The sequence below is a fragment of the Syngnathoides biaculeatus genome, chromosome 10 (assembly GCF_019802595.1).
Source record: "Syngnathoides biaculeatus isolate LvHL_M chromosome 10, ASM1980259v1, whole genome shotgun sequence".
Taxonomy (NCBI): Eukaryota; Metazoa; Chordata; class Actinopteri; order Syngnathiformes; family Syngnathidae; genus Syngnathoides; species Syngnathoides biaculeatus.
Genome location: NC_084649.1, coordinates 8,269,441 through 8,288,563, shown reverse-complemented (window position 1 = coordinate 8,288,563; position 19,123 = coordinate 8,269,441). Strand labels below are relative to the sequence as shown.

Genomic DNA, 19,123 nt, shown 5'->3' with positions numbered 1-19,123 from the left:
CCACCGTTTTCATTTATCTAAATTACGCTTTGGAAAGGGAAAGCGCACCAGATATCCTCCCAGTAATCTCTCTGGATAGCGCTCGTTTCCACGTTACCCAGCCACATCGAAACACCATATTTCGGAATCGGATACAAGCAAGACTATACACTCGCAATTCAGAGGCTTAAAGTAACAATGTGCTCTCATTCTTTGTGAGTAAAGCATAGCGGCTCGGAGTTCAGAAAATTATGCTCACTGATTGGTCAAAAGGGAGGTGTCAATCATTCTCAGGGGTCCATCCATCATCCCACACAGTGTTTTCATTTGGGGACAAAAACACGCTGGGATATTTCCCGTTTCACGACGTCTTGGAATTATGGAACCATTTGCCGAAAAAATGCAAGTCCAAATGTCACAGCGTCCAGTATATTATACACATGTGCTCACATACATACGATATAGCGTTACTTACTATTGTAATTGATGGAGCCATGGAACATGTTGACAAAGGCTGAAGACTTTCAAATAGTAGTATAAATTTGGAATCAAAACAGATTGCTTTGATCTACTTATTGTAGCTCCACCGCCTTAAGTACCAGGGGCTGCCAGGGGACCTGGCGGCGTTTCGGCGCACCACGCACAAAACGTTGTGGTTTCAGTTCTCAAACATAACCGTAGCTGGCATGTCTGTTTATAAGAATATTCTCACCCAGAAGAAAAAGGAGCGCCAACCAGGAGAGGAGCTGTAAAATATGGCAGAGTCGCTATTAATTGTGTGCCCAACCTCATAAACTGATCATTACAATATTTGTTTTTACATTTCTAAAAACTCCCAATTGTTTCTTTCTATAGGAAAAAGTTTATAAAGTGGAAGCAAATCGATGGAGGGACGTTTATATATTTATTTTTCAAATGTTTTGGCCCCAAACAGGTTTTGATCTTTAGTTTCATTCTAGAATACAGTAGTGTGTGTGTGTGTGTGTGTATATATATATATATATATATATATATATATATATATATATATATATATATATATAAAATCTATGAAGGTTTGAACTTTGAGAGCGTTTAAACGAGAGAAATGTGTGAAAATGTTAATTCCTTTCTGAGAAAAGTTTAATAAAAGTTATGTGGTTAGGGATTTAAGAGCCTTAAAACATTATATAAGAAATGAAAAAAAGATACTATAATAAAAAAACATACTGTAAATGAAAAAAACTGATCCTGTAAACAAAACATATATATATATAATGAATGAAAAAATAAAAGATGGGTTAAAAAAAAATCCAACTACACGGTTTTCCCTTGGAGCGGATATTTTTGGGAATTTAACCCCTTGCGTTAGATGAGGGAACCGGCTGTAAACATAATCTCATTTTTCACATTCGTAGCTCTGCTAATCTGAGCCTTTTCTTTTAAACAAATCTGATTTATTGCATTTCTATTATTGTTATTATTACCATTCTCTAGGATTTATTCAATTTTTACGAACTGCATGTGGAGACACGTTTATTGTACCTTCTGCCATCTAGTGGAAGAGCATTTAATTTTTCTGCCTGTCACTACCCATCATGGTATTGTATTAACAAAGATGCCTTATTTGTAATAATTAATAACTAAGAGTTTTTTTTACTTCAGCTAGGTAAAATTGGATAATTCGTCACAGGTTATCTGATGATCTTTCCGGACAGATTGTGTACACTGGTCTCAGAACAATCCTTTCTCGTTTGAAATCCCATCCCTAATTGTCTCCTCAGGGTGGCTCCATGTCTCTTGGTGCTCTCAGCGCTCTCGGTGACATGCTGGCAGCACCAGAACCCAAACCAGAGCCAAAACTCAGACGTGAGGACATCGTCTCGGTAGGGAAACATCTCATTGACTCATCTCCATAAGCAACCGGCGTGACTTCTCATAATCCCAAATTACATCTTGACTTTGTAGGAGGATAAACACAAGGAGGAAGACGCCGTCCGTGTCGGGGAGCGGGACGACTCAATTGCGCCAGAGTACCGGTTTAATGAGGAGGAACTCAAGAAACTGCCTGCTCCGAAACCCCAGGTTAGGCTCCGTGACTGTACAGTTTGGCCATATCGCCTTTAAATAAAATATGCCAGATTTTTTTTTTTCCCCCCACAATAATCTGATTTCCGATTTCAATCAATTCCCCCCTCCCCTTTGGCTTATAGAAAAAGCAAATGACAATGCCACTATTCCAAACAAGTTCTCATTCATTGTGCTTGACACAGCCCACCTTGAACACTAATGAGGCCCTGGACCTTCTTTCCGGAGACTTCCTGACCTCCTCAGTTGCTCCGGCGCAGGTGCATTGCTGAATTCTTACAGAAAATAGCAGAGACAAAGAAACATGCAGTAATTGCTACGGTGTTTGTTTTCCACTGTTGCTGTAGAAAGCTGAGGTTCCTGCTTTTGCGCCAACTGTCTCTGTGTGTCCTGCTCCACCCAAGCCTTCTCAGGTGAGAAATGTGATTTTGTTTTCTTCATTTCATAAGATGAGTTGAGTTTTATTTTTATTTTTCATTAATACTCCATAATCTCTGACAGGGCTGCTAAAAGACTAAATTTATCAAGACACTCACTAATTCCATATTTTGGTCTTTTGAACCTTCAACCATTTGATTCAAAGTCCTTCCAGATGAAATACGGCACTGGTGTCAAACTCAAGGTCCGGGAGCCAGATCCGGCCCACCACATGATTTGATGTGGCCCGCAAAGGAAAATCACGTGTCAAATTCCATGATTATTGTTAAAATCTCTACCAAAATTTAAAATTGTCATATCAAATATGATACTGTTGAGATATTGCAAGCATTTTTCTGTTACCGAACATCAACAATACTGGAAAAACCCATGACCCTTCATTTCTGATTCCAAAACTAGTTCATAAATTGAATGTGTGAATATGATGAGGCAATTAAAGATTTTTATGGTTTCAGGTTAACGGCCCTCTGAGGGAAACCGTATCTACAATGTGACAAAAATTAATTAGACGTTCCTGATATACGGCAACCCCACAAAGCCAAGTGAATGTTGTTGCTTCATCGCTTGTTCTCTTCTCAGGGTGGCTCCTTGCCTCTAGATGCACTCAGCGCTCTGAGTGACACTCTGCCGGTGGAAGCGCCAAAACCTGTACCCGCCAAGCTCAGACCCCAAGATATCGTTGCTGTAGGATCCCCAAAGTCACGATATTCACAGTGGTCATTAATCAATAGACATGACACTCAGTTCCCTTCTTTCTGTGTAACAGGAGGAAAAACACGAGGAGGATGAGGCTGTGCGTGTAGGAGAAAGGGAGGACTCAATCCCACCAGAATACAGGTTTAATGAGGAGGAACTCAAAAATCTGCCTGCCCCTAAACCTCAGGTGAGATTGGATCAGCCGCAGTGTTAAAGATGATAACCATTTAGAAATTACTTGCCCAAAAATTTGACTGTCAGGTGAAATTTCAGGATGTACCTAAAATATACGATAACCTTTACAGGTGAACTTAATTTGACCTTGTGACTGTCCAACTGTTCAATGTTCAGAAATTTACCCACAACTTGCTGTTCTCTGAATGGAAACTTAAAAACACGAGTTTGATCCATGAATGGGCCGCCACTTTTTCAAGTGGCTCAATGCAAATTGGTATTTAAATGTCATTATCCTGTTCACATTTTGGTATGGTGCGATCAAGACGACACCTAGCAATTATTCAGCAGTACAAACACCATATACTGACCGATGGAGCTTAATGTTAATTTTTTTTTTTTGGGGGGGGGATCTGGGCACCCCGAGTTGCACTGAAAACAATGATAATATAATGTTTCAGCCTCATAACACTAATAAGTATGAGATGTATGTGATTTACTTTGACTTGATCTAAGTTCTAACGTTAGAATAGTCTGTCCATATATCTAAATACGAATGGTCATTTTCCCCTGTGGTACCGGGGCGAATCGGTATCTTCAAGTTGAAAATGTTTTCCCTCTAGATGCTTTACAAAGATATAGATCCAGGGTCATCAACCTTTTTGAGGCTGAGGGCTACTTCGTGAGAACTGTTTGTACGAAGGGCTGCATGACTTGTTTGCTGCAAACTTAAGTCATCGTTCACTATACATACATAAAATATTTTCGTTTTAATTTCTTGTATGATGTGACATTACTGGTATTTAAAAAATTTAAATAACATAAGCAAGTCAGATTCCAAATTTAAAGCTGTGGTATTTTTAGAACATGCCTTGCGGGCGCCTTAAATTGTCCTTGCAGACTACTATGCGCCCGTGGGCACCACGTTAGTGACCCCTGATATAGCTCATCTCCTGCTATCTTTCATCAATGGATTAACAATAGACAGTGCCGTAAATTACGCGAGACTATCACTATACATCTTGATGAAATAAAATGATTTGATTACATGAATATTTAGTTTTGAAATTGAATGTCTATTGACCTCTTTAAAAATGTCTGTCTCAGTCTGTGCAGTGTCAATAAATTATCATTATGGTATTAGGTAACAACTACATACTCTGGTATAACAACTCAGTAAGTTATTTTAAGGTCTTGGGATTTCATCCCTAATCACACCCGCAACTTTATATCTGCGGGCATGACTGACCACCCCCTGTACAGTTTTCAAATGTGACAACAACAACAAATCAACTGTTGTGAATTTACACTTTCAGCTCATAGATTGAGAAAAGCAGGCAGGCAGTAAGTTCAGCAGCAAAGGTCATAGTGCATTTTGGCCTCCTCCTGAAATTTAAGATGAATAGCCCTGACATTTTGTGTGTACTGCAAATCTAGACAAAGCCCCGAGGACCTTTGACATGATGTCACGTGGGAAGACGTTTCAGGTTGCTTTTTCTTTGTTCTTCTTGCAGCCCACCTTGAACACTAACGAGGCTTTGGACCTTTTGTCCGGAGATTTCTCCAGCCCCTCAGCTGCCCCGGCACAGGTAATTTGTGGGTCATGTGATTATTGGGTGAGCTTTCATCTTTGATCAATTTTCGAGTCCCTGGGCGAGTATCGGTGATCATTCACAAGTACGGTAGTAGAAATGTGCTGTCAAACTGCAAAGCAACTGACGGCAAACTTAGTTTGGTCAGAAAAGTTGATGCCGATTGTACTATTTGAGAATAATTTGGTGTTGACACAAAGTTGTTGTCTCCGTTTCCAGAATAAAACAATATTATCAGCTCAGGATATTTTGACTTCAACTCAACGGTCTGGTGTTCACTCATCGCTTCCTCCTGTGACCAGGACGACACCCGAGGTACTTCCTAACCCTCGACTCTGTGTTGTCCCTCAGCAGGTATTAGATTTTCCTCCTGTGTTACCGCCCCAAGGAAAGCCCGAGAGTGATGAGATCATCTTGAATACCAAACATAACATTTCCCCCATAAATACATTACCATAATTGCGATTCTCTGCTCTGGGTTGTTATATTGGTGGTCATGATGCCGATTGTGAAGTTCCAGTCTTGTTGTCTCCTTAGGGTGACCACATGTCTCTGGATGCTCTTGGTGCTCTTGGCGACACGTTGGCACCACCAGAGCCAACACCAGAACCCCCCAAACTAAGACCCGAGGACATTGTTACAGTAAGAAACACACACCTATGCTCTCTAGTATTCGTTGATGTGATCAATAGTTCTGTTTCTTTGTTTGCTCATGAAACCTCACCCATAACAGTTGTTGCTATGTCAACATGAATTACTCTATGAATATTGCACTAATTATACTAATTGAGGTCAACTATTTTAATAGGAGAAAAAACACAAGGAGGAAGAGGGGGTGCGTGTGGGAGAGAGGGAGGACTCAATCCCACCAGAATACAGGTTTAATGAGGAGGAACTCAAAAAGCTGCCTGCTCCTCAACCTCAGGTAAGACTTGATCTGCATTACTTTGAATGTTTGATGCTGGTGATTGAGTTTGTTTGTACACGAGACCTCAACAACTCACCCCCCCCCCCCTTACCCTCCCTTTAAGTTGGGGGGAGAATCAGTAGCTTTGCTTGTCTTTGTTTATGGTCAATGAGCTGGAAAATACTTTGAGATGAGCATGGGGAATTTATGAGCTCAGTTTTAATCGAATTCTCTTATTTTTCATCCCCGCAGCCCAAGATGAATACCAATGAAGCTCTGGACCTTCTCTCTGGAGATTTCATGACCTCCTCTGCTGTCCCTGCTGTCCAGGCTCCCGTGGTTTCCTCCTCTGCTGCTCCTCAGCATGTATGTTTAGTCAAGTCAAGTCAAGTTTATTTGTATAGCCCTTAATCACAAAAGAGTCTCAAAGGGCTTCGGGCTCCCTGCAGGATGACCAAGGAAGGTAACGGATTGCAAGTGGCAACAAGTATCACGCTGTATGGGGCCTTCCAAAAGTCATTAGGATGCCAAGATGCTATACAATGTTCAGTAAGGTGCCATGGGAGTCCATTTTAAAGAGAACGGGTGCCGCAGGGTAGACGGCTTCAGGAAAGCGGCTCTGCCTCAGGCCCAGGCCCGGTCAGTCAGAGCAGAATCCTCCATAGCAACTTCTCCCAGTCACATAGCTGTAGAGGAGATGAGGGGGAGGACAAAGAACAAGCGACAGTAAGAAAGGCCTGTGTGTATTTTAACTAAATGCCAAAGAAGAAGTATGTTTTAAATCAGAATGTAAACATTTCGACTGAGATAGCAACGCTAATATCCGCTGGTAGGGTTTTACGGAATATTGCAGCTCTACAGACTTCTTTCTGGCCAAAAAACAAACCTGTTGTGAGCATGTATTTTCGGACGGAACACACAGACCGTGCTAACCTGTGTAATGTTTTTTAGGATTCAAGTAACAGGACCTTAAAATCGCATTTCAAGTTGAAAGGGAGCCGATGCAAATGGTCCAGAATGGGGGCAATGAGATCGAACTTTTTCATCCTTGTCAAGTCTTGCTGCAGGCTAACTAACTGCAGACTTTTAATGCGACACATCGGAAGCCCAGAAAGAAGCATGCGAGGTCAGATGTAACAAATGCTATGGTATTTGCGTCACAAGAAGATAGGACATATTGTGGGGAAAAAAAAAAAAATTAGAGGTATTATTTGTGCTTTTAAAAGGAAAGACTCGAGGCAAATACAAAGGTAGGATTTTTTTTTTTTTGCTGACTCACTTTGGGTTGGGTTTGGGTTGGGTTGGAGCCACTAAAACAATTTGTTGCAGGTAATTACAATGCAGTACATTTTAGGGTTACATGTTGTACTTTACTCACAATTAGAGAAATGATTAGCAGTGCTATTAATTTCGGGCCTAAATGTCACATTAGGTGGGGCTTTGCTACATGTGTTAAACATTACAGGATTGTTGGGGGAAAAAAAAAGAAGAGAGAATCCACATGAGAGGAATGTGTTGATGTCTCTCTTCCTCAGGCTTCTGCAGATTTTGCTCTGGATGCCTTAGCAGGAGACTTCGTTTCATCCTCTGCTGCCCCCACAGTGAAATCTGCTGCTTGTGCCCCCACAGCAACTGCCTCAGAGGTAACAAAAACACAAAATAAAGCCTGAACTATTTGCAAAGTCTTTAATACAGTCAGAATTGTATTGATTTCTTTTTTTATTGGGAGTGTTTTATCATTTGTCCACGCAGCATTCTGCAGGCACAGACAGTGCCCTGGATGCTTTATCAGAAACTCTGATCACAGAGATTACTCCTGCCCCTCAGCCAGCCCCAGTCCCCGCCAAAGACATCGTCAAGGTGGGCACTGACTAAAGAATTGTAATTGAGAGAATAAAAGGTTTCATCTGAAACAAAGGCAACAAAACGTGATGATACAAACGTGTTTTTCATCTTCAAGCTAAATTGCTTTATATTCCAGCTTCACCCATCCATGGTTATGATTTACCTTCATCTATAGCATTTAGATGCCCTATATTTATCAAACCTATCTGTTTTGAAAAAATGGGGAAATAATTTCCTCTGGATCGGCCATTTTTCATCACCAAAATCGAGACGCCACCCCGTCTTGGTTTCCTGCTGACATCGGCAGCTGACACGTCGTTTTCAAGAAAAATGTGGGTCAACCTAAATCTATCTGAAAAGAAAATATATCATCAGAAGATTGCTAGAGAGTTTATTTTGAGGAAATCTTTTCTGCAAACACTATTTTTCTGTTTTGATCGACGGAATAAGTGCCAAAGTTCACAGGATTTGAGAGGTCCTTTAACATTCGGCTTATTTGAAAGACAAAAAAAAAATGTGTCAAAACATGGAGACAAGTAACGGCACAAAAATAAACTTGCAAAGTCATTTTTAAAGTGCTCACAAAATGTGTGTTTTGTGAACAGGAGAAGAAGGCTGTTGAAGAGAGGCTCATTAAAATGGGGGAGAGAGACGACAGTCTGCCGCCAGAGTATAGACCCACCGAGGAGGATCTGAAGGTAACAAAAAAATGAATTTTAGACCATCAAGAGAGCCTTGCATTCATTTAAAAAAGGCTGGAAAATAAATTCACCACAGTGGCCTCTCCTTTTTATTAATGCATCGTTAAGTGCGTTGTCCGCTTTTCCACACAGTACCAGTTAACTTTGAAAGTTTTGTTTGGGGGCAATTCTTTGCATGGCAATGTAGATATTGTTATTTCAAAGGGGAAAAAAAATGGAAACAGAATGTGCAGAAATATTGTGCTCCCTCCTTAATAATTGGTTGCGCCTACTTTGGCAGTGATGGGGGCCTCCAAACATTTTTTTGTATTTTTTTAACTTTTCAGGTGGTATTTTATCTCATTCTTTCTTTGCAATTTGTTCAATCTCTTGAACATTAGCAAAATTCTTTTCCCGACTGGTAGATTTCAGTTCCCCCCAAAAGATTTTGAATTGGATTGAGAGCAGGACTCTTTGCTGTGCATTTTAAAGCAGACCATTTTTTTTCCTTCTCAACCATTATTGGGTGCTTCTGGATGTGTACTTTGGATCTTTGTCCTGCTGGAGGACCCATGATCTTTGCCTCAAGCCAAACTTTCTTACACAGAGTATGACATTTCGCATAAAATCTCATGATAATTGTCTCATTTCATGATACCTGTGATAGAGTCAAGGCCTCCAGTACCAGATGTAACAATCCTCCACCACGCTTAAAGGAATACTCCACTGAACAACAATAAACCTTAATCCGATAGATCATGTCATATACTGTACCTTGAAAATTTGTGGTTAATCCAATATCATTTCATAGTGTTCTGAGAAGATTTTTATTGGCAATTACGAATTTTCACGGGCGGCACCATTTTGGCGAGTCACATGACTTACAAAACAGGAAGTGGCGTATCCTGTGCGCAGGCAAAATAATACACAGTCACGGACCACACTGATTTCTCGGATTTATCCTTATCTGCTGAAGAAATAGCAGTATCGGTTGATCGGGAAGACGGAGGAATACGTCCATACAGATTTGAACCTGTGGCTCGAAATAATGGTGATGGGAATGATGCGGAGTCTGACTCGGTAACTAACCACGATACTTATGATAACTATGGAAAACTTTTGACAAAGGTCGCTCAAAGAAAAAAATATGAGGAGTACAGAAGTTTTCAACAAGAATGGACAGCCTTTGTGGAGAGGGAGGGTTTTGCTGTGATCAGATGGGGAGTATGCCAAAGCATTCGTACTCGACGTTGACAATCAACATTTTGCCAACTTCACATAAAGACAAGATAATCAAACGAATGAAAGACATGCCTTTGTCGGCAAGAAATGTTCACCATCGTACCATCGTGATGGCCTATTAAATTGAATTACGGTCATGATTAACGGATGGAAGTCTCATCGTGCGCATGACCTGTGAAATCACAAGAACTTGCATTAAATGGTAAGAGGTACTTTTGTCATCTTTGGTTAGCAACATCATAAGAATTCAGACACTTATTGTACTCTAAAAGTATTGTTCTTAAATAAATTATCAAATACACCTGTACATATGTCGTATGGCTCAGGGCGACCACACTTCGCTAGCCACTGGGTCCTTAAATGTTGCTTTTTCTTACTGAGCAGAACATGCCACCGAGCCTTCCTCAGATTATTTCTATCCGAATTATGGCAACATTTTGCGATACATTAGGGCATTGTCACGTGTCCGATGGTGGTGGTACCACATGTGATGACACTACAAATCGGCCATGATTTCTCTGTTTCTTCTTCTTTTTCTTTTCGGCTTGTCCCGTTAGGGGTCGCCACAGCGCGTCATCTTTTTCACTTTTTTCATGAAAATTCGTAATTGCAGATAAAAATCTTCTCAAAACACCATTAAATGATATCGGGATTAACCTCCAATTTTCAAGGTACAGTACTTATGACCTATCGGATTTAGGCTTTTCATTGTTCAGTGGAGTATTCCTTTAACTGTTGAGAGGGTTTACTTTTCCTTAAAGGCTTCATTGCACCATCTGTAAACATACTGTTAATGTACGTTGCCAAAAAGCTCAATTGTTGTTTCATCTGTCCATAAAATGTTGTTGATCATTTGCTCTTTTGTATCGAACACAAATTCTCCATAGGAAAAAAACACTTAATTCCTTTTCTTCAGGAGATATTCTGTATTTAATACAGTACTTAATCGTGAGCGCGACTCCAAAAGCCTCCAAATATACGCTGTAGATAGATCCTGACCCCTATGTAACATTATTGTATACTTCATACCGTTTTGTACTTCTATTCTTCTTTACTGTTGTTCTTTTCAGTTCTCTCTTCTCTTCTTAAACCTTGTTCTGTCTAACTGCATTCTCAATAAATATCCATAACCATATCAACAACCAGAGTGAGAACGTCAAACTTCCCTGCTGTACAGAAAACACATTGCAGTATAAAAAGCCATACAGAGCCGGCATTTTTCAACAGTAAGCAAAAAAAAAAAAAAAAAAAAAAAAAAAAAAGGGCCTCGTCTTGTTACTTCAACTAGACACCTAATACAGGTTATCTTATCCAGTAGGTGAAATGAACAACCTCGGTGACTAAATGAACAAATGCAGTATTCTTTTTTAAACCCAAGTACTGTGTATGATGCAATCTGACTTTAATCAACTGACTTTTTAAAGAAAATGGCTGAAGCTAAGGCTAAAGACGCCACGCCAAAGAAGGTGAGTACAGCACAACGATGATGCATGGATATGATGTGCATGCACATTAGTAGTAATAGTAATAGTTCATCTTTCATTTTTTTTTCTCCCCCGTTGAAGACTATGGACGATAAAACAGCCTTGGATTTGCTGTCCAGTGATTTCGTCACATCGGATCTGACTCCACCGGAGCCCTTGCAGGTACCACAAAATTGACTTTTCACAGTTACAGTTACTTAGTAAAGTCTGGGATTCCCTTTGCTAAAATCATCCTGGCTTGCCATAAATGTAAAAATACTGTCAAATAATATCCTAATTATTATAACAATGTTTCCCAACCTTTATAGAGCCAAAGCACACATTTATTTACATTTACATTTGAAAAAGCTCACACACACACACACCACACACACACACACACACAATAATGTCAGGAAGTACATGTAATGGTACTGAAAAAATAATTATCTCATCCCAATTTACTCTCAAATTTTCTTAGTATGAAATGTGAGCCTGTTAGGTAAACATAAAGCTATTATTCAGTTTTTTTAAATTGCAAAAGGTGGATACACGGGTTAATTGTACCTTTCTGCCATTTAGTGCAGCAAGAGAATTTAATTCTTCTGCTGGTTACTCTTTGACTCTGGCATAGATTAATAGATGAACAAAGATTTGTATTTTTTTGTTTTTGTGAAATTGGATAATTTCCCACAGCACAACTGATGATCTCTCATCACTGGTTAACAATTATTGACCTATTGCGCATTCAAACTGAACCCCGTGCAGTGGTTGGAAAATTGCAACCTCCCACGCACCCACACAAACACTGCGGCCATGCCAGGTTTCGTCATCGTTTCAAAGGATGGAAAATCATTTAATATCATTTGATGCATCCTAACGTGGGCCACCCCATCGAACACCGCCAAGGAAACACCAGCGAGATGGCGTTACAATTATTGTAACATTTCTACATTTGTCTTTTTGTATTGTTTTTCTTTTAAATGTACATTGTTTTTTAATTTGCTCTAATTTGCCAGGAGGAATTCAATCATTTTGTCTTGACAAAGGCAACATTCTGTTATTCCTAATATAAGTAAAGCTCCATTAATATGAACATAGGAGCACACATCCTCACTTGGCCACCTGTGTCTTGTGGCGTTTTTATGGGCCATTACATTAAAGTGTTTATCCCTTCTCAGTGATTAATGCTGAAGGCAGACATATTTCCACATAATTATTTGACATTTCAAATCTTTTTTCCTTTTTTCCGGCAGCCTATGTCCTGTCCTGTTCAAGACACACCAGCTCGGACCGTCCTACCAAATGAGCCGGCAACCAAGGCAAAGGCAGGCACAGGCAAGGTAAATAAACAAAATGAGCCATGCGGGCGTCACACATAATATTCATAAAACATCATTTTAATTACTTAGCATAGATAAATGTATAAATAATGGGGGGGGGGGAACTAGTGTGAGTATCCCCTCTCGAGGTTGTTCACTAGGACTTAAAAGAGCCCCCTCAGTCACCTGGCGTTTGCATAGCATGACGTAGGTGTCAACTTTGTTACTTACAGAGCAAGAGCAAGTCAAAGTCTAAAGTAAGCAACGTTCCTGCTGCATGAAGATGTGCTACAAAGTACAAAATTCATCTCGGTGCAACAAGCTTGCTGCACACACAGCTGCTGCATGCAGTGCACGCTCTCCTTTATGCTTCACCTCATATGTACAAATGCATTAGGCCTGTTTGACTGATTGATTGCATGTGGCGTGTGGCTCTGAGTATTTTATCTGATTTAATTTGGTCTGATTTGATTTTGAACTCAACCTTGTGTTCCAGAAACAACACATATCAGAGTCCCCTGGCGACAACCAGCTCTCTGGCCGGCTCAGCTCGGATGTGGTGCCGACGTCTACAAAGCATGGAAAGAAGAGCTAGACTGCTCATTGTCAGGTTTGTGTCGTCGGTGCGCTTGACCAATCCGAAACGAAGTGTGTTCACGCTGCAGGGACAAAGGAAGTCATTGCAGAATGGTTGCGACAAATCCAATGGATCCAACTTTCTCAACACACCGTCAAAGACACATTTTAAGTGAGACAAAATTGAACAAAATACTTGGGGATTTTTTTTTTTTTTACAATTTTACGGCATATTGTTGAAAAACAAATGTTTTCTTGTCGTGTTTTCAGTCAAAATGTATTCAGCATTATATCATTTGATTCGTCCATCTTAACTGTCAAGGGTACACATTTTGTCATTTTTATTTGTGATATGGTGTGTTATTGGATGTTTCCCAATTCTGACGCCAGTGCAGCATAATCATTCCATGGAAGAGGGTGGGGTTGGGTCCATGCACAATGTTACGGGTTGCTTAACCACACACGCCCAGGTCAAGAATCAAAAGCACATCTTTTTTTTTTTTTTTTTTTTTTAGAATACTTTTTGAAACAAGCAAATGTAGCTTTCTTTTGTGCTGAATGCTCCTAATAATCCGCGAAAATGAAGACATTCATCCAGTAATGTTTGTTGCAGGTTGTTGATGCAGTTTGACCTCCAGAGGCCTTTGAGGACGCACGCACCCACGGGGACCCGATTATCTGCATCGAGATTGTATTTTTTGAAATCATCAAGGATGTACAGTAGCTGAACGACAACTTACACACACACACACACACACACACACACACACACACACACACTTGCGTACAACCATGCATTGTTTGCTTGGTTTCACTCGTATTTAAGGATGAGGAGCTTTCCATTTTTATGTGGCGCGACATGCTGGAACCCCAAAAAGTTAGTTTGCTGGTCATTGCGGAGAAGAGAGGTGTTGTCCGTGTCGTGTTTCCACTATCCTACGCCTCACTCGTAACAACGGCCGTGCGAGCTTGGTGACGGCCATCTTACATCAGCAGCGCGGCGTGAGTGCATGGTACTAACATGTTGTGCGACGCTTTCTACAAATCCAATTAGTTTTTTTATTTTCTGTTTTTTTTTTTTAATCATCATGTGCTCAAGTGCCATTAAGATGTTGGTGTAAAGCTGTGTTCACTTTTATTTTCGACAATACTTACAAATATGCAGAGCTTTGAGGAGGCTTAATTTCTTGCAAATGCCATTTAGAGAAATATCTATAGGGTCTTTGGTATATATTTTTGTAAAATGTACTGGTTTTCCACAATTGCACTTTGTAAACCAAGGTGGTGTTTACAACAACTGTAAAAAAAAAAAAAAAAAAAAAGATTTTACTCTATAAAAAAATACACTGTATGACTTTAAAGGGCTTTGATGTGTTAAGTGAATACAATGACATTTTCTTCCTCTTTTTTTGCATGCACATCAAGAGAGGTGACATACTTTAGATATGGAAATGCTAATTGAATCTAATAAATCTAATCATCAGTAGATGTGTTATTTCCACACCATTTTTTGCTAAAAGGAATTAAAAGCTACCTTGATGTGTGGGGAAAGTCTAAATATTAAGAACATCTTTCCTTACTTTGTTCTCAAAAGTGCAAGGATGTGTGTGTGTGTCTCAAACCTGAACAAGAACTCCTGAGTTGGTGGTTTTTCACTCTGCAGAAAGGTAGAGCAGCCCACTTCCTGTTCACTTTGGGGGGCTTAAACACAACATCTATCTTGTTAAAACTATTGAACGTCTACCAATATATTTTCGCATCCCGAATGGCTGATAGTGATGCAATGAGCGGGTTTTATTTGTTGAAATCTGTGAGAAAACAAGGAACATAAATAAAGACAAATAACTCATTGCGCTTTGATCTTTCATTTCATATAGTACTATCTCAAATTTACAAATTTTAAAATACTGTGCACTTAATTCACCACAATTTTATATATATATATATATATATATATATATATATATATATATGTATACACACACACATGTATTAATAAATAATAAACTTACCAATTTAATACTAATTGGGTATTTGTAAATCAAAAACAGTAAGGTTATAAAAAGCGGTAGTTTAATTTTAAAAGTGAAGAGTACAACAAATGTATTCAAACATTTATTTTGAGAAATCTCAAGTAAAAAAAAATACAAAATCCATATTTGAATATTCTGTATGATATGGATAAGTAAATATTGAGCCTACCAAAATAAAATATTCTTTGTCTGTCTACATGCTCATCATTTTTTAATGGGCATAAATTATTCTCATGCGTCCTACTACTAATTTGAGATTTAAGAAGAAATAATGTATCTCAATTTATTACAGATAAACTGAAGTCTTGTCGCCACTAAAACTGAACTAACTATACTGAAGGGATTTGTAAAAATGGACCTGATGATTACTCGAAAAACTACTGTTCTGGAAGAAATGCTGTCGACAGTCGAATGTTTATAATGTGGAAAGTGATCAATTGTGCTGTTGTTGCTGCTGCTGCTGTTGTTGCTGTTTTCCACGAGCAATTTTCTTCATTGGCCTGCGAGAGTTAGAAAAGTTTATTTAGACAAAAGAGAACCTTGAGGTTATTTCAAGTATCAACATCTTCTTTTCTCAGATTAATCTGCCTCTATGAGCATTTTTGTCATGACGACTTTTAGCATTTGAAATGTCATTTTCAAAGTCTAATATACGGACATCCAATTTTGAATTATCACTGGTAGGAGCTATTCAATTTGATACTTAATTACTGTTCAAAATTGTTGCGTTAATTGCACCAACATATAAACTCAAATTAGCATTTATGTATTAATATGCCGTGTTATTGAATATGCATTCCGAATTATCCCAGATATTTAAGGTATGCATTTTCATTTAATTTCAGCATAATGCAATATTTTCCAGACTTAAACCAATGAATTTAGTCTGCCTAAAACGTGGGCCACAAATGACCTTATAAGAATTTTTACATGACATAGTTAAATTAGAAAACAATGTACTGTACCTCTTTTTGTAGTGATGCGGGCACCTACGTGTTCTCACACCTGCAACAGAACATTCAACAAAAAGAACATTCAAACTCCAGAAAAGTGAAGATACTTTTCAAAAGTGTAAGCAATTAGTCCAAAATTAAAATTGGATGGGATAGCCGCCTTGAGGACCCCACTTATATCTTTCACATATTCAAAAGGACTTACGGTTGCAGTACACCACAATAATGAGGATGAATAGGAGAAGTATGCCACAACTGCCTGCTAGTGGAATAACTATAATGGGATTACACGACATGGAGTCACCTAATGAAAAAAAAAAAAAAGATAGTGATTTACTTAGCTGCAGTCATCCACACAGGATTGACAACTGTGAGTTGTGACTCAAAGTGACATTGCTAATGTACTCTACCTTGCTTTGTAAGATTCTCACAGGCACACGGTAAAGCGGTTGAGGGTGGCTGAAATTTGGCAGTGGGGGCCACAGTAGGTTTGGAGGCAGCCTCAACTTTTTCTCAAGAAAAGGTTTTATATTATCTAATGGTGTCCCGTCATCATCATACATGCAAAATTTTAACTTAGTTTAAAAAAACAAACTCACCTGTCAGTCTGATGAGCGGGCCGAATTTAAGTTCGTTGTTTTTAAGAGTTGCGCAACTGTAAGTGCCGCTGTCACGACCTTTGCTGAAGGACTTTAGAATGAGGATGTCATCACGGATTCGTAGGTCACTGAAGTGGGACGAGAAGGAGCCGCTCACATACTTCCTGATGCCGTTATTGGTGTAAGACGCCAGGAACTCAATGCCGGATTTGTCCAGTACTCGAAACCACATGACAATGGTGCCGATGTCAGAGGGCCTGCATCTCACTTCAACCTTGTATCCATCTTTGATGACAAGCTCGCTACTATCTCCTGCTGTTAACTCTGGATGACAATACAAAGTGGGAATTGCCCCTCGCCTCGTTAACACGGCAGTAAAAATATTTTGGGTCAAGTTTACGAGTAACTTACTGTTGTAAAACGACAGCGTTGCCAGGATGCAGATCCACTGCTGATCCATTTTAAAGTGCATGACTACGTAGAGGATGTGTTCATGCTGTCAGGGGAGGAAATCTGCTTGCAAGAGAGGACACGAGGACCACGCCTCTCGTGAGGTGCCTCAAACGTTTTAGACAACCTCTCCATCGAGGTCGTGTTCTACATAATGGTGACAGAGGAGCAGGCCTGCATGTCATCTGTCTTTTACACATTTCTGTTGCCACCAAATGCTGACAATGACAAATGTACTGCATCACATGCCTTGAATCGCCTTGCTAGACCTCGACATTAGAAGGGCGGTAAAAGACAATAGTAATGAATAGTACTTACTTTTTAATTGCTTGTATGCAAATAGTTGAATCTTTGGCCTGTCGAGAAATCCCCCAAACATAATCTGTTGTGACAAAATAAAGTCGAATAAATAAGCTAAAAAAAAAAGAGAAAAAGAATGACATGATGGAAAAAAAATTCCAGGAGGCAAGAAATAACGTACACCTCGTGTACCCCCCATACAACACGGTTCACTTAACCCACTTAACATGGAGCCAAAAAAGATTACCCAAAGAAAACGGCAGTGACTCAACCGGATGGTTACAAAACAGCCCTGCAGGTGAGAAAGAGGATTCTCAGGCCATGCTGTAATTGTCTTAGTTTGTGGCCTTGTTTGTCTTCTAGTAGGGGGGGTGAATGTGGCGGTGATGGACATGCAAACATGGAATCGGCCATCCAGGAAGAAGGGCGTTTAATGTTGGAGTAGACATGATCCAGGGTTTAATCCCCTCCGGTGGTAGACTTCACAAAGTGGACGAACTTGGGGAGAAAACTCTTTAAACACGCTCGATTGAAGTCATCAGCAACAATAAACGGATCCGTCGGGGTGGGCGAGCTTTATTTTAGTTTAGTTTACAGTTGTAAACAGATGGCTAAGTGCTGCGCTAACAACAATCACAATGGCTGCCGCTAGCAGGTCTGCACGAGACTGCAAGAACCGCTAAATGAGGAGAGCAGCGGGCGTCGATGATCCTGGTGTTACTACACCAGTCGTTGAGTAACTTGGGGGCAAAGAAAGGTTAGGCTGGGATAGGCACTCCTGCGACCCTTGTGAGGATGAGCGGCTCAGAAAATGGATGGAGTAAACAGAATGAACATTAAATATCTTGTCTTTGCAGTGTATTCCATTAAATATAGGTTGAACGTGATTTGCAAATCATGGGATTAATTTTTTTAAGGTTTAACACAACGTGGCAACTTTACTGGGTTGTAGGTAAAGTTTCCACTTGTCGTTCAAATCTTCTTTAACATCTCCCTCATTTCCTCTTTATTGATGGAAAGTAAATATAGTACACAAGTTTAGTAGTTGGCAGCGTGGGTGGTAGCAGAACAAATACAGAGGATTGCGATTACTGTATACTTTTCAGCCTGTTAATGTTTCACTTTTAATATGATTAAATGTTTTTTTTTTTTTGTGGGGTTTTTTTTGGGTTTGTTTTTTATGACGGCACTCCTGCTGCCTTTGTTTTAAGTTATTGGGGATATCTGCTTCATCACTGCAGGGAAGACCAAAAGTCTGTTTTGTCACAAGTCAATGATGGTGTAGTTCGACGGTAAAGCTGCCAGCAAAGTTTGAGTTTCTGCTCAGTGACGGTGCACATGGCAAAATGTGAAAAAATAAAATATTTCAACCCATTAAACGGCAATTAATTTAAATTTTTATTTGCACATACATAATTGAACCCTTCTAAAATAATATTGAGGAACTGACTGAGACATTTTCACGTCACTCTGAGCTGGATAAGAAGAAACACATTATTTTATTTTGATGGAGCTTCAGAGAAGACATAATTGGTTGGTAGAAACTTTGAAATTGAAAGCAAAAGTTTGAATGTTTGATAATGCCATGTTTTGGTGTTGCTTTTCATGGGGGTGGGGCTGCCGGGGACAAAACAAAATGCTTTTTGTTTTGAATGAATGAAAGAAATTGACAACAATTACTTTTAAGTTCCTGCATTTGTGATTCATTACACGAGTAGCATTTACTTCAGGAAGTGGAGTCATTTTAAAGTGTCTCCTATAAATCTATTATGAATATACTCTGTATATTATATACACATGTACATGC

The 19,123-nt window shown here is 39.5% G+C and overlaps 2 protein-coding genes across 24 annotated transcripts in view; one reads left to right on the top strand and one right to left on the bottom strand.

Moving 5' to 3' along the window:
* The window catches only part of cast (calpastatin), a 47,774-nt gene extending 32,943 nt beyond the window's left edge, over positions 1 to 14,831 (top strand). For 17 of the 18 annotated variants that reach the window (XM_061832385.1, XM_061832399.1, XM_061832392.1 and 14 more), the window contains 20 exons: positions 1,743 to 1,844; positions 1,927 to 2,043; positions 2,232 to 2,306; positions 2,394 to 2,459; positions 3,064 to 3,168; positions 3,251 to 3,367; positions 4,869 to 4,943; positions 5,166 to 5,261; positions 5,484 to 5,588; positions 5,755 to 5,871; positions 6,106 to 6,219; positions 7,389 to 7,496; positions 7,606 to 7,713; positions 8,304 to 8,396; positions 11,045 to 11,086; positions 11,186 to 11,266; positions 12,340 to 12,426; positions 12,639 to 12,662; positions 12,902 to 13,015; positions 13,595 to 14,831. In XM_061832385.1, coding sequence (XP_061688369.1) covers positions 1,743 to 1,844; positions 1,927 to 2,043; positions 2,232 to 2,306; positions 2,394 to 2,459; positions 3,064 to 3,168; positions 3,251 to 3,367; positions 4,869 to 4,943; positions 5,166 to 5,261; positions 5,484 to 5,588; positions 5,755 to 5,871; positions 6,106 to 6,219; positions 7,389 to 7,496; positions 7,606 to 7,713; positions 8,304 to 8,396; positions 11,045 to 11,086; positions 11,186 to 11,266; positions 12,340 to 12,426; positions 12,639 to 12,662; positions 12,902 to 13,000 — 1,731 coding nt within the window. In that variant the 3' untranslated portion in view covers positions 13,001 to 13,015; positions 13,595 to 14,831. The remainder of the gene's footprint in view (positions 1 to 1,742; positions 1,845 to 1,926; positions 2,044 to 2,231; positions 2,307 to 2,393; positions 2,460 to 3,063; positions 3,169 to 3,250; positions 3,368 to 4,868; positions 4,944 to 5,165; positions 5,262 to 5,483; positions 5,589 to 5,754; positions 5,872 to 6,105; positions 6,220 to 7,388; positions 7,497 to 7,605; positions 7,714 to 8,303; positions 8,397 to 11,044; positions 11,087 to 11,185; positions 11,267 to 12,339; positions 12,427 to 12,638; positions 12,663 to 12,901; positions 13,016 to 13,594) is intronic. The other variant, XM_061832386.1, reaches the window with a different exon arrangement.
* A 143-nt stretch (positions 14,832 to 14,974) lies between these two features.
* The window catches only part of cd8a (CD8a molecule), an 8,232-nt gene continuing 4,083 nt past the window's right edge, over positions 14,975 to 19,123 (bottom strand). The window contains exons 2-8 of one of the 6 annotated variants that reach the window (XM_061833008.1): positions 17,335 to 17,398; positions 16,978 to 17,163; positions 16,567 to 16,890; positions 16,378 to 16,479; positions 16,173 to 16,271; positions 15,980 to 16,019; positions 14,975 to 15,514 (exon numbers count right to left, since the gene is read on the bottom strand). In XM_061833008.1, the coding sequence (XP_061688992.1) occupies positions 15,448 to 15,514; positions 15,980 to 16,019; positions 16,173 to 16,271; positions 16,378 to 16,479; positions 16,567 to 16,890; positions 16,978 to 17,038 (693 nt within the window). In that variant the 5' untranslated portion in view covers positions 17,039 to 17,163; positions 17,335 to 17,398 and the 3' untranslated portion in view covers positions 14,975 to 15,447. Of the gene's footprint in view, positions 15,515 to 15,979; positions 16,020 to 16,172; positions 16,272 to 16,377; positions 16,480 to 16,566; positions 16,891 to 16,977; positions 19,082 to 19,123 lie in introns of those variants that run through there. The other 5 variants (XM_061833011.1, XM_061833012.1, XM_061833007.1 and 2 more) reach the window with 5 other exon arrangements.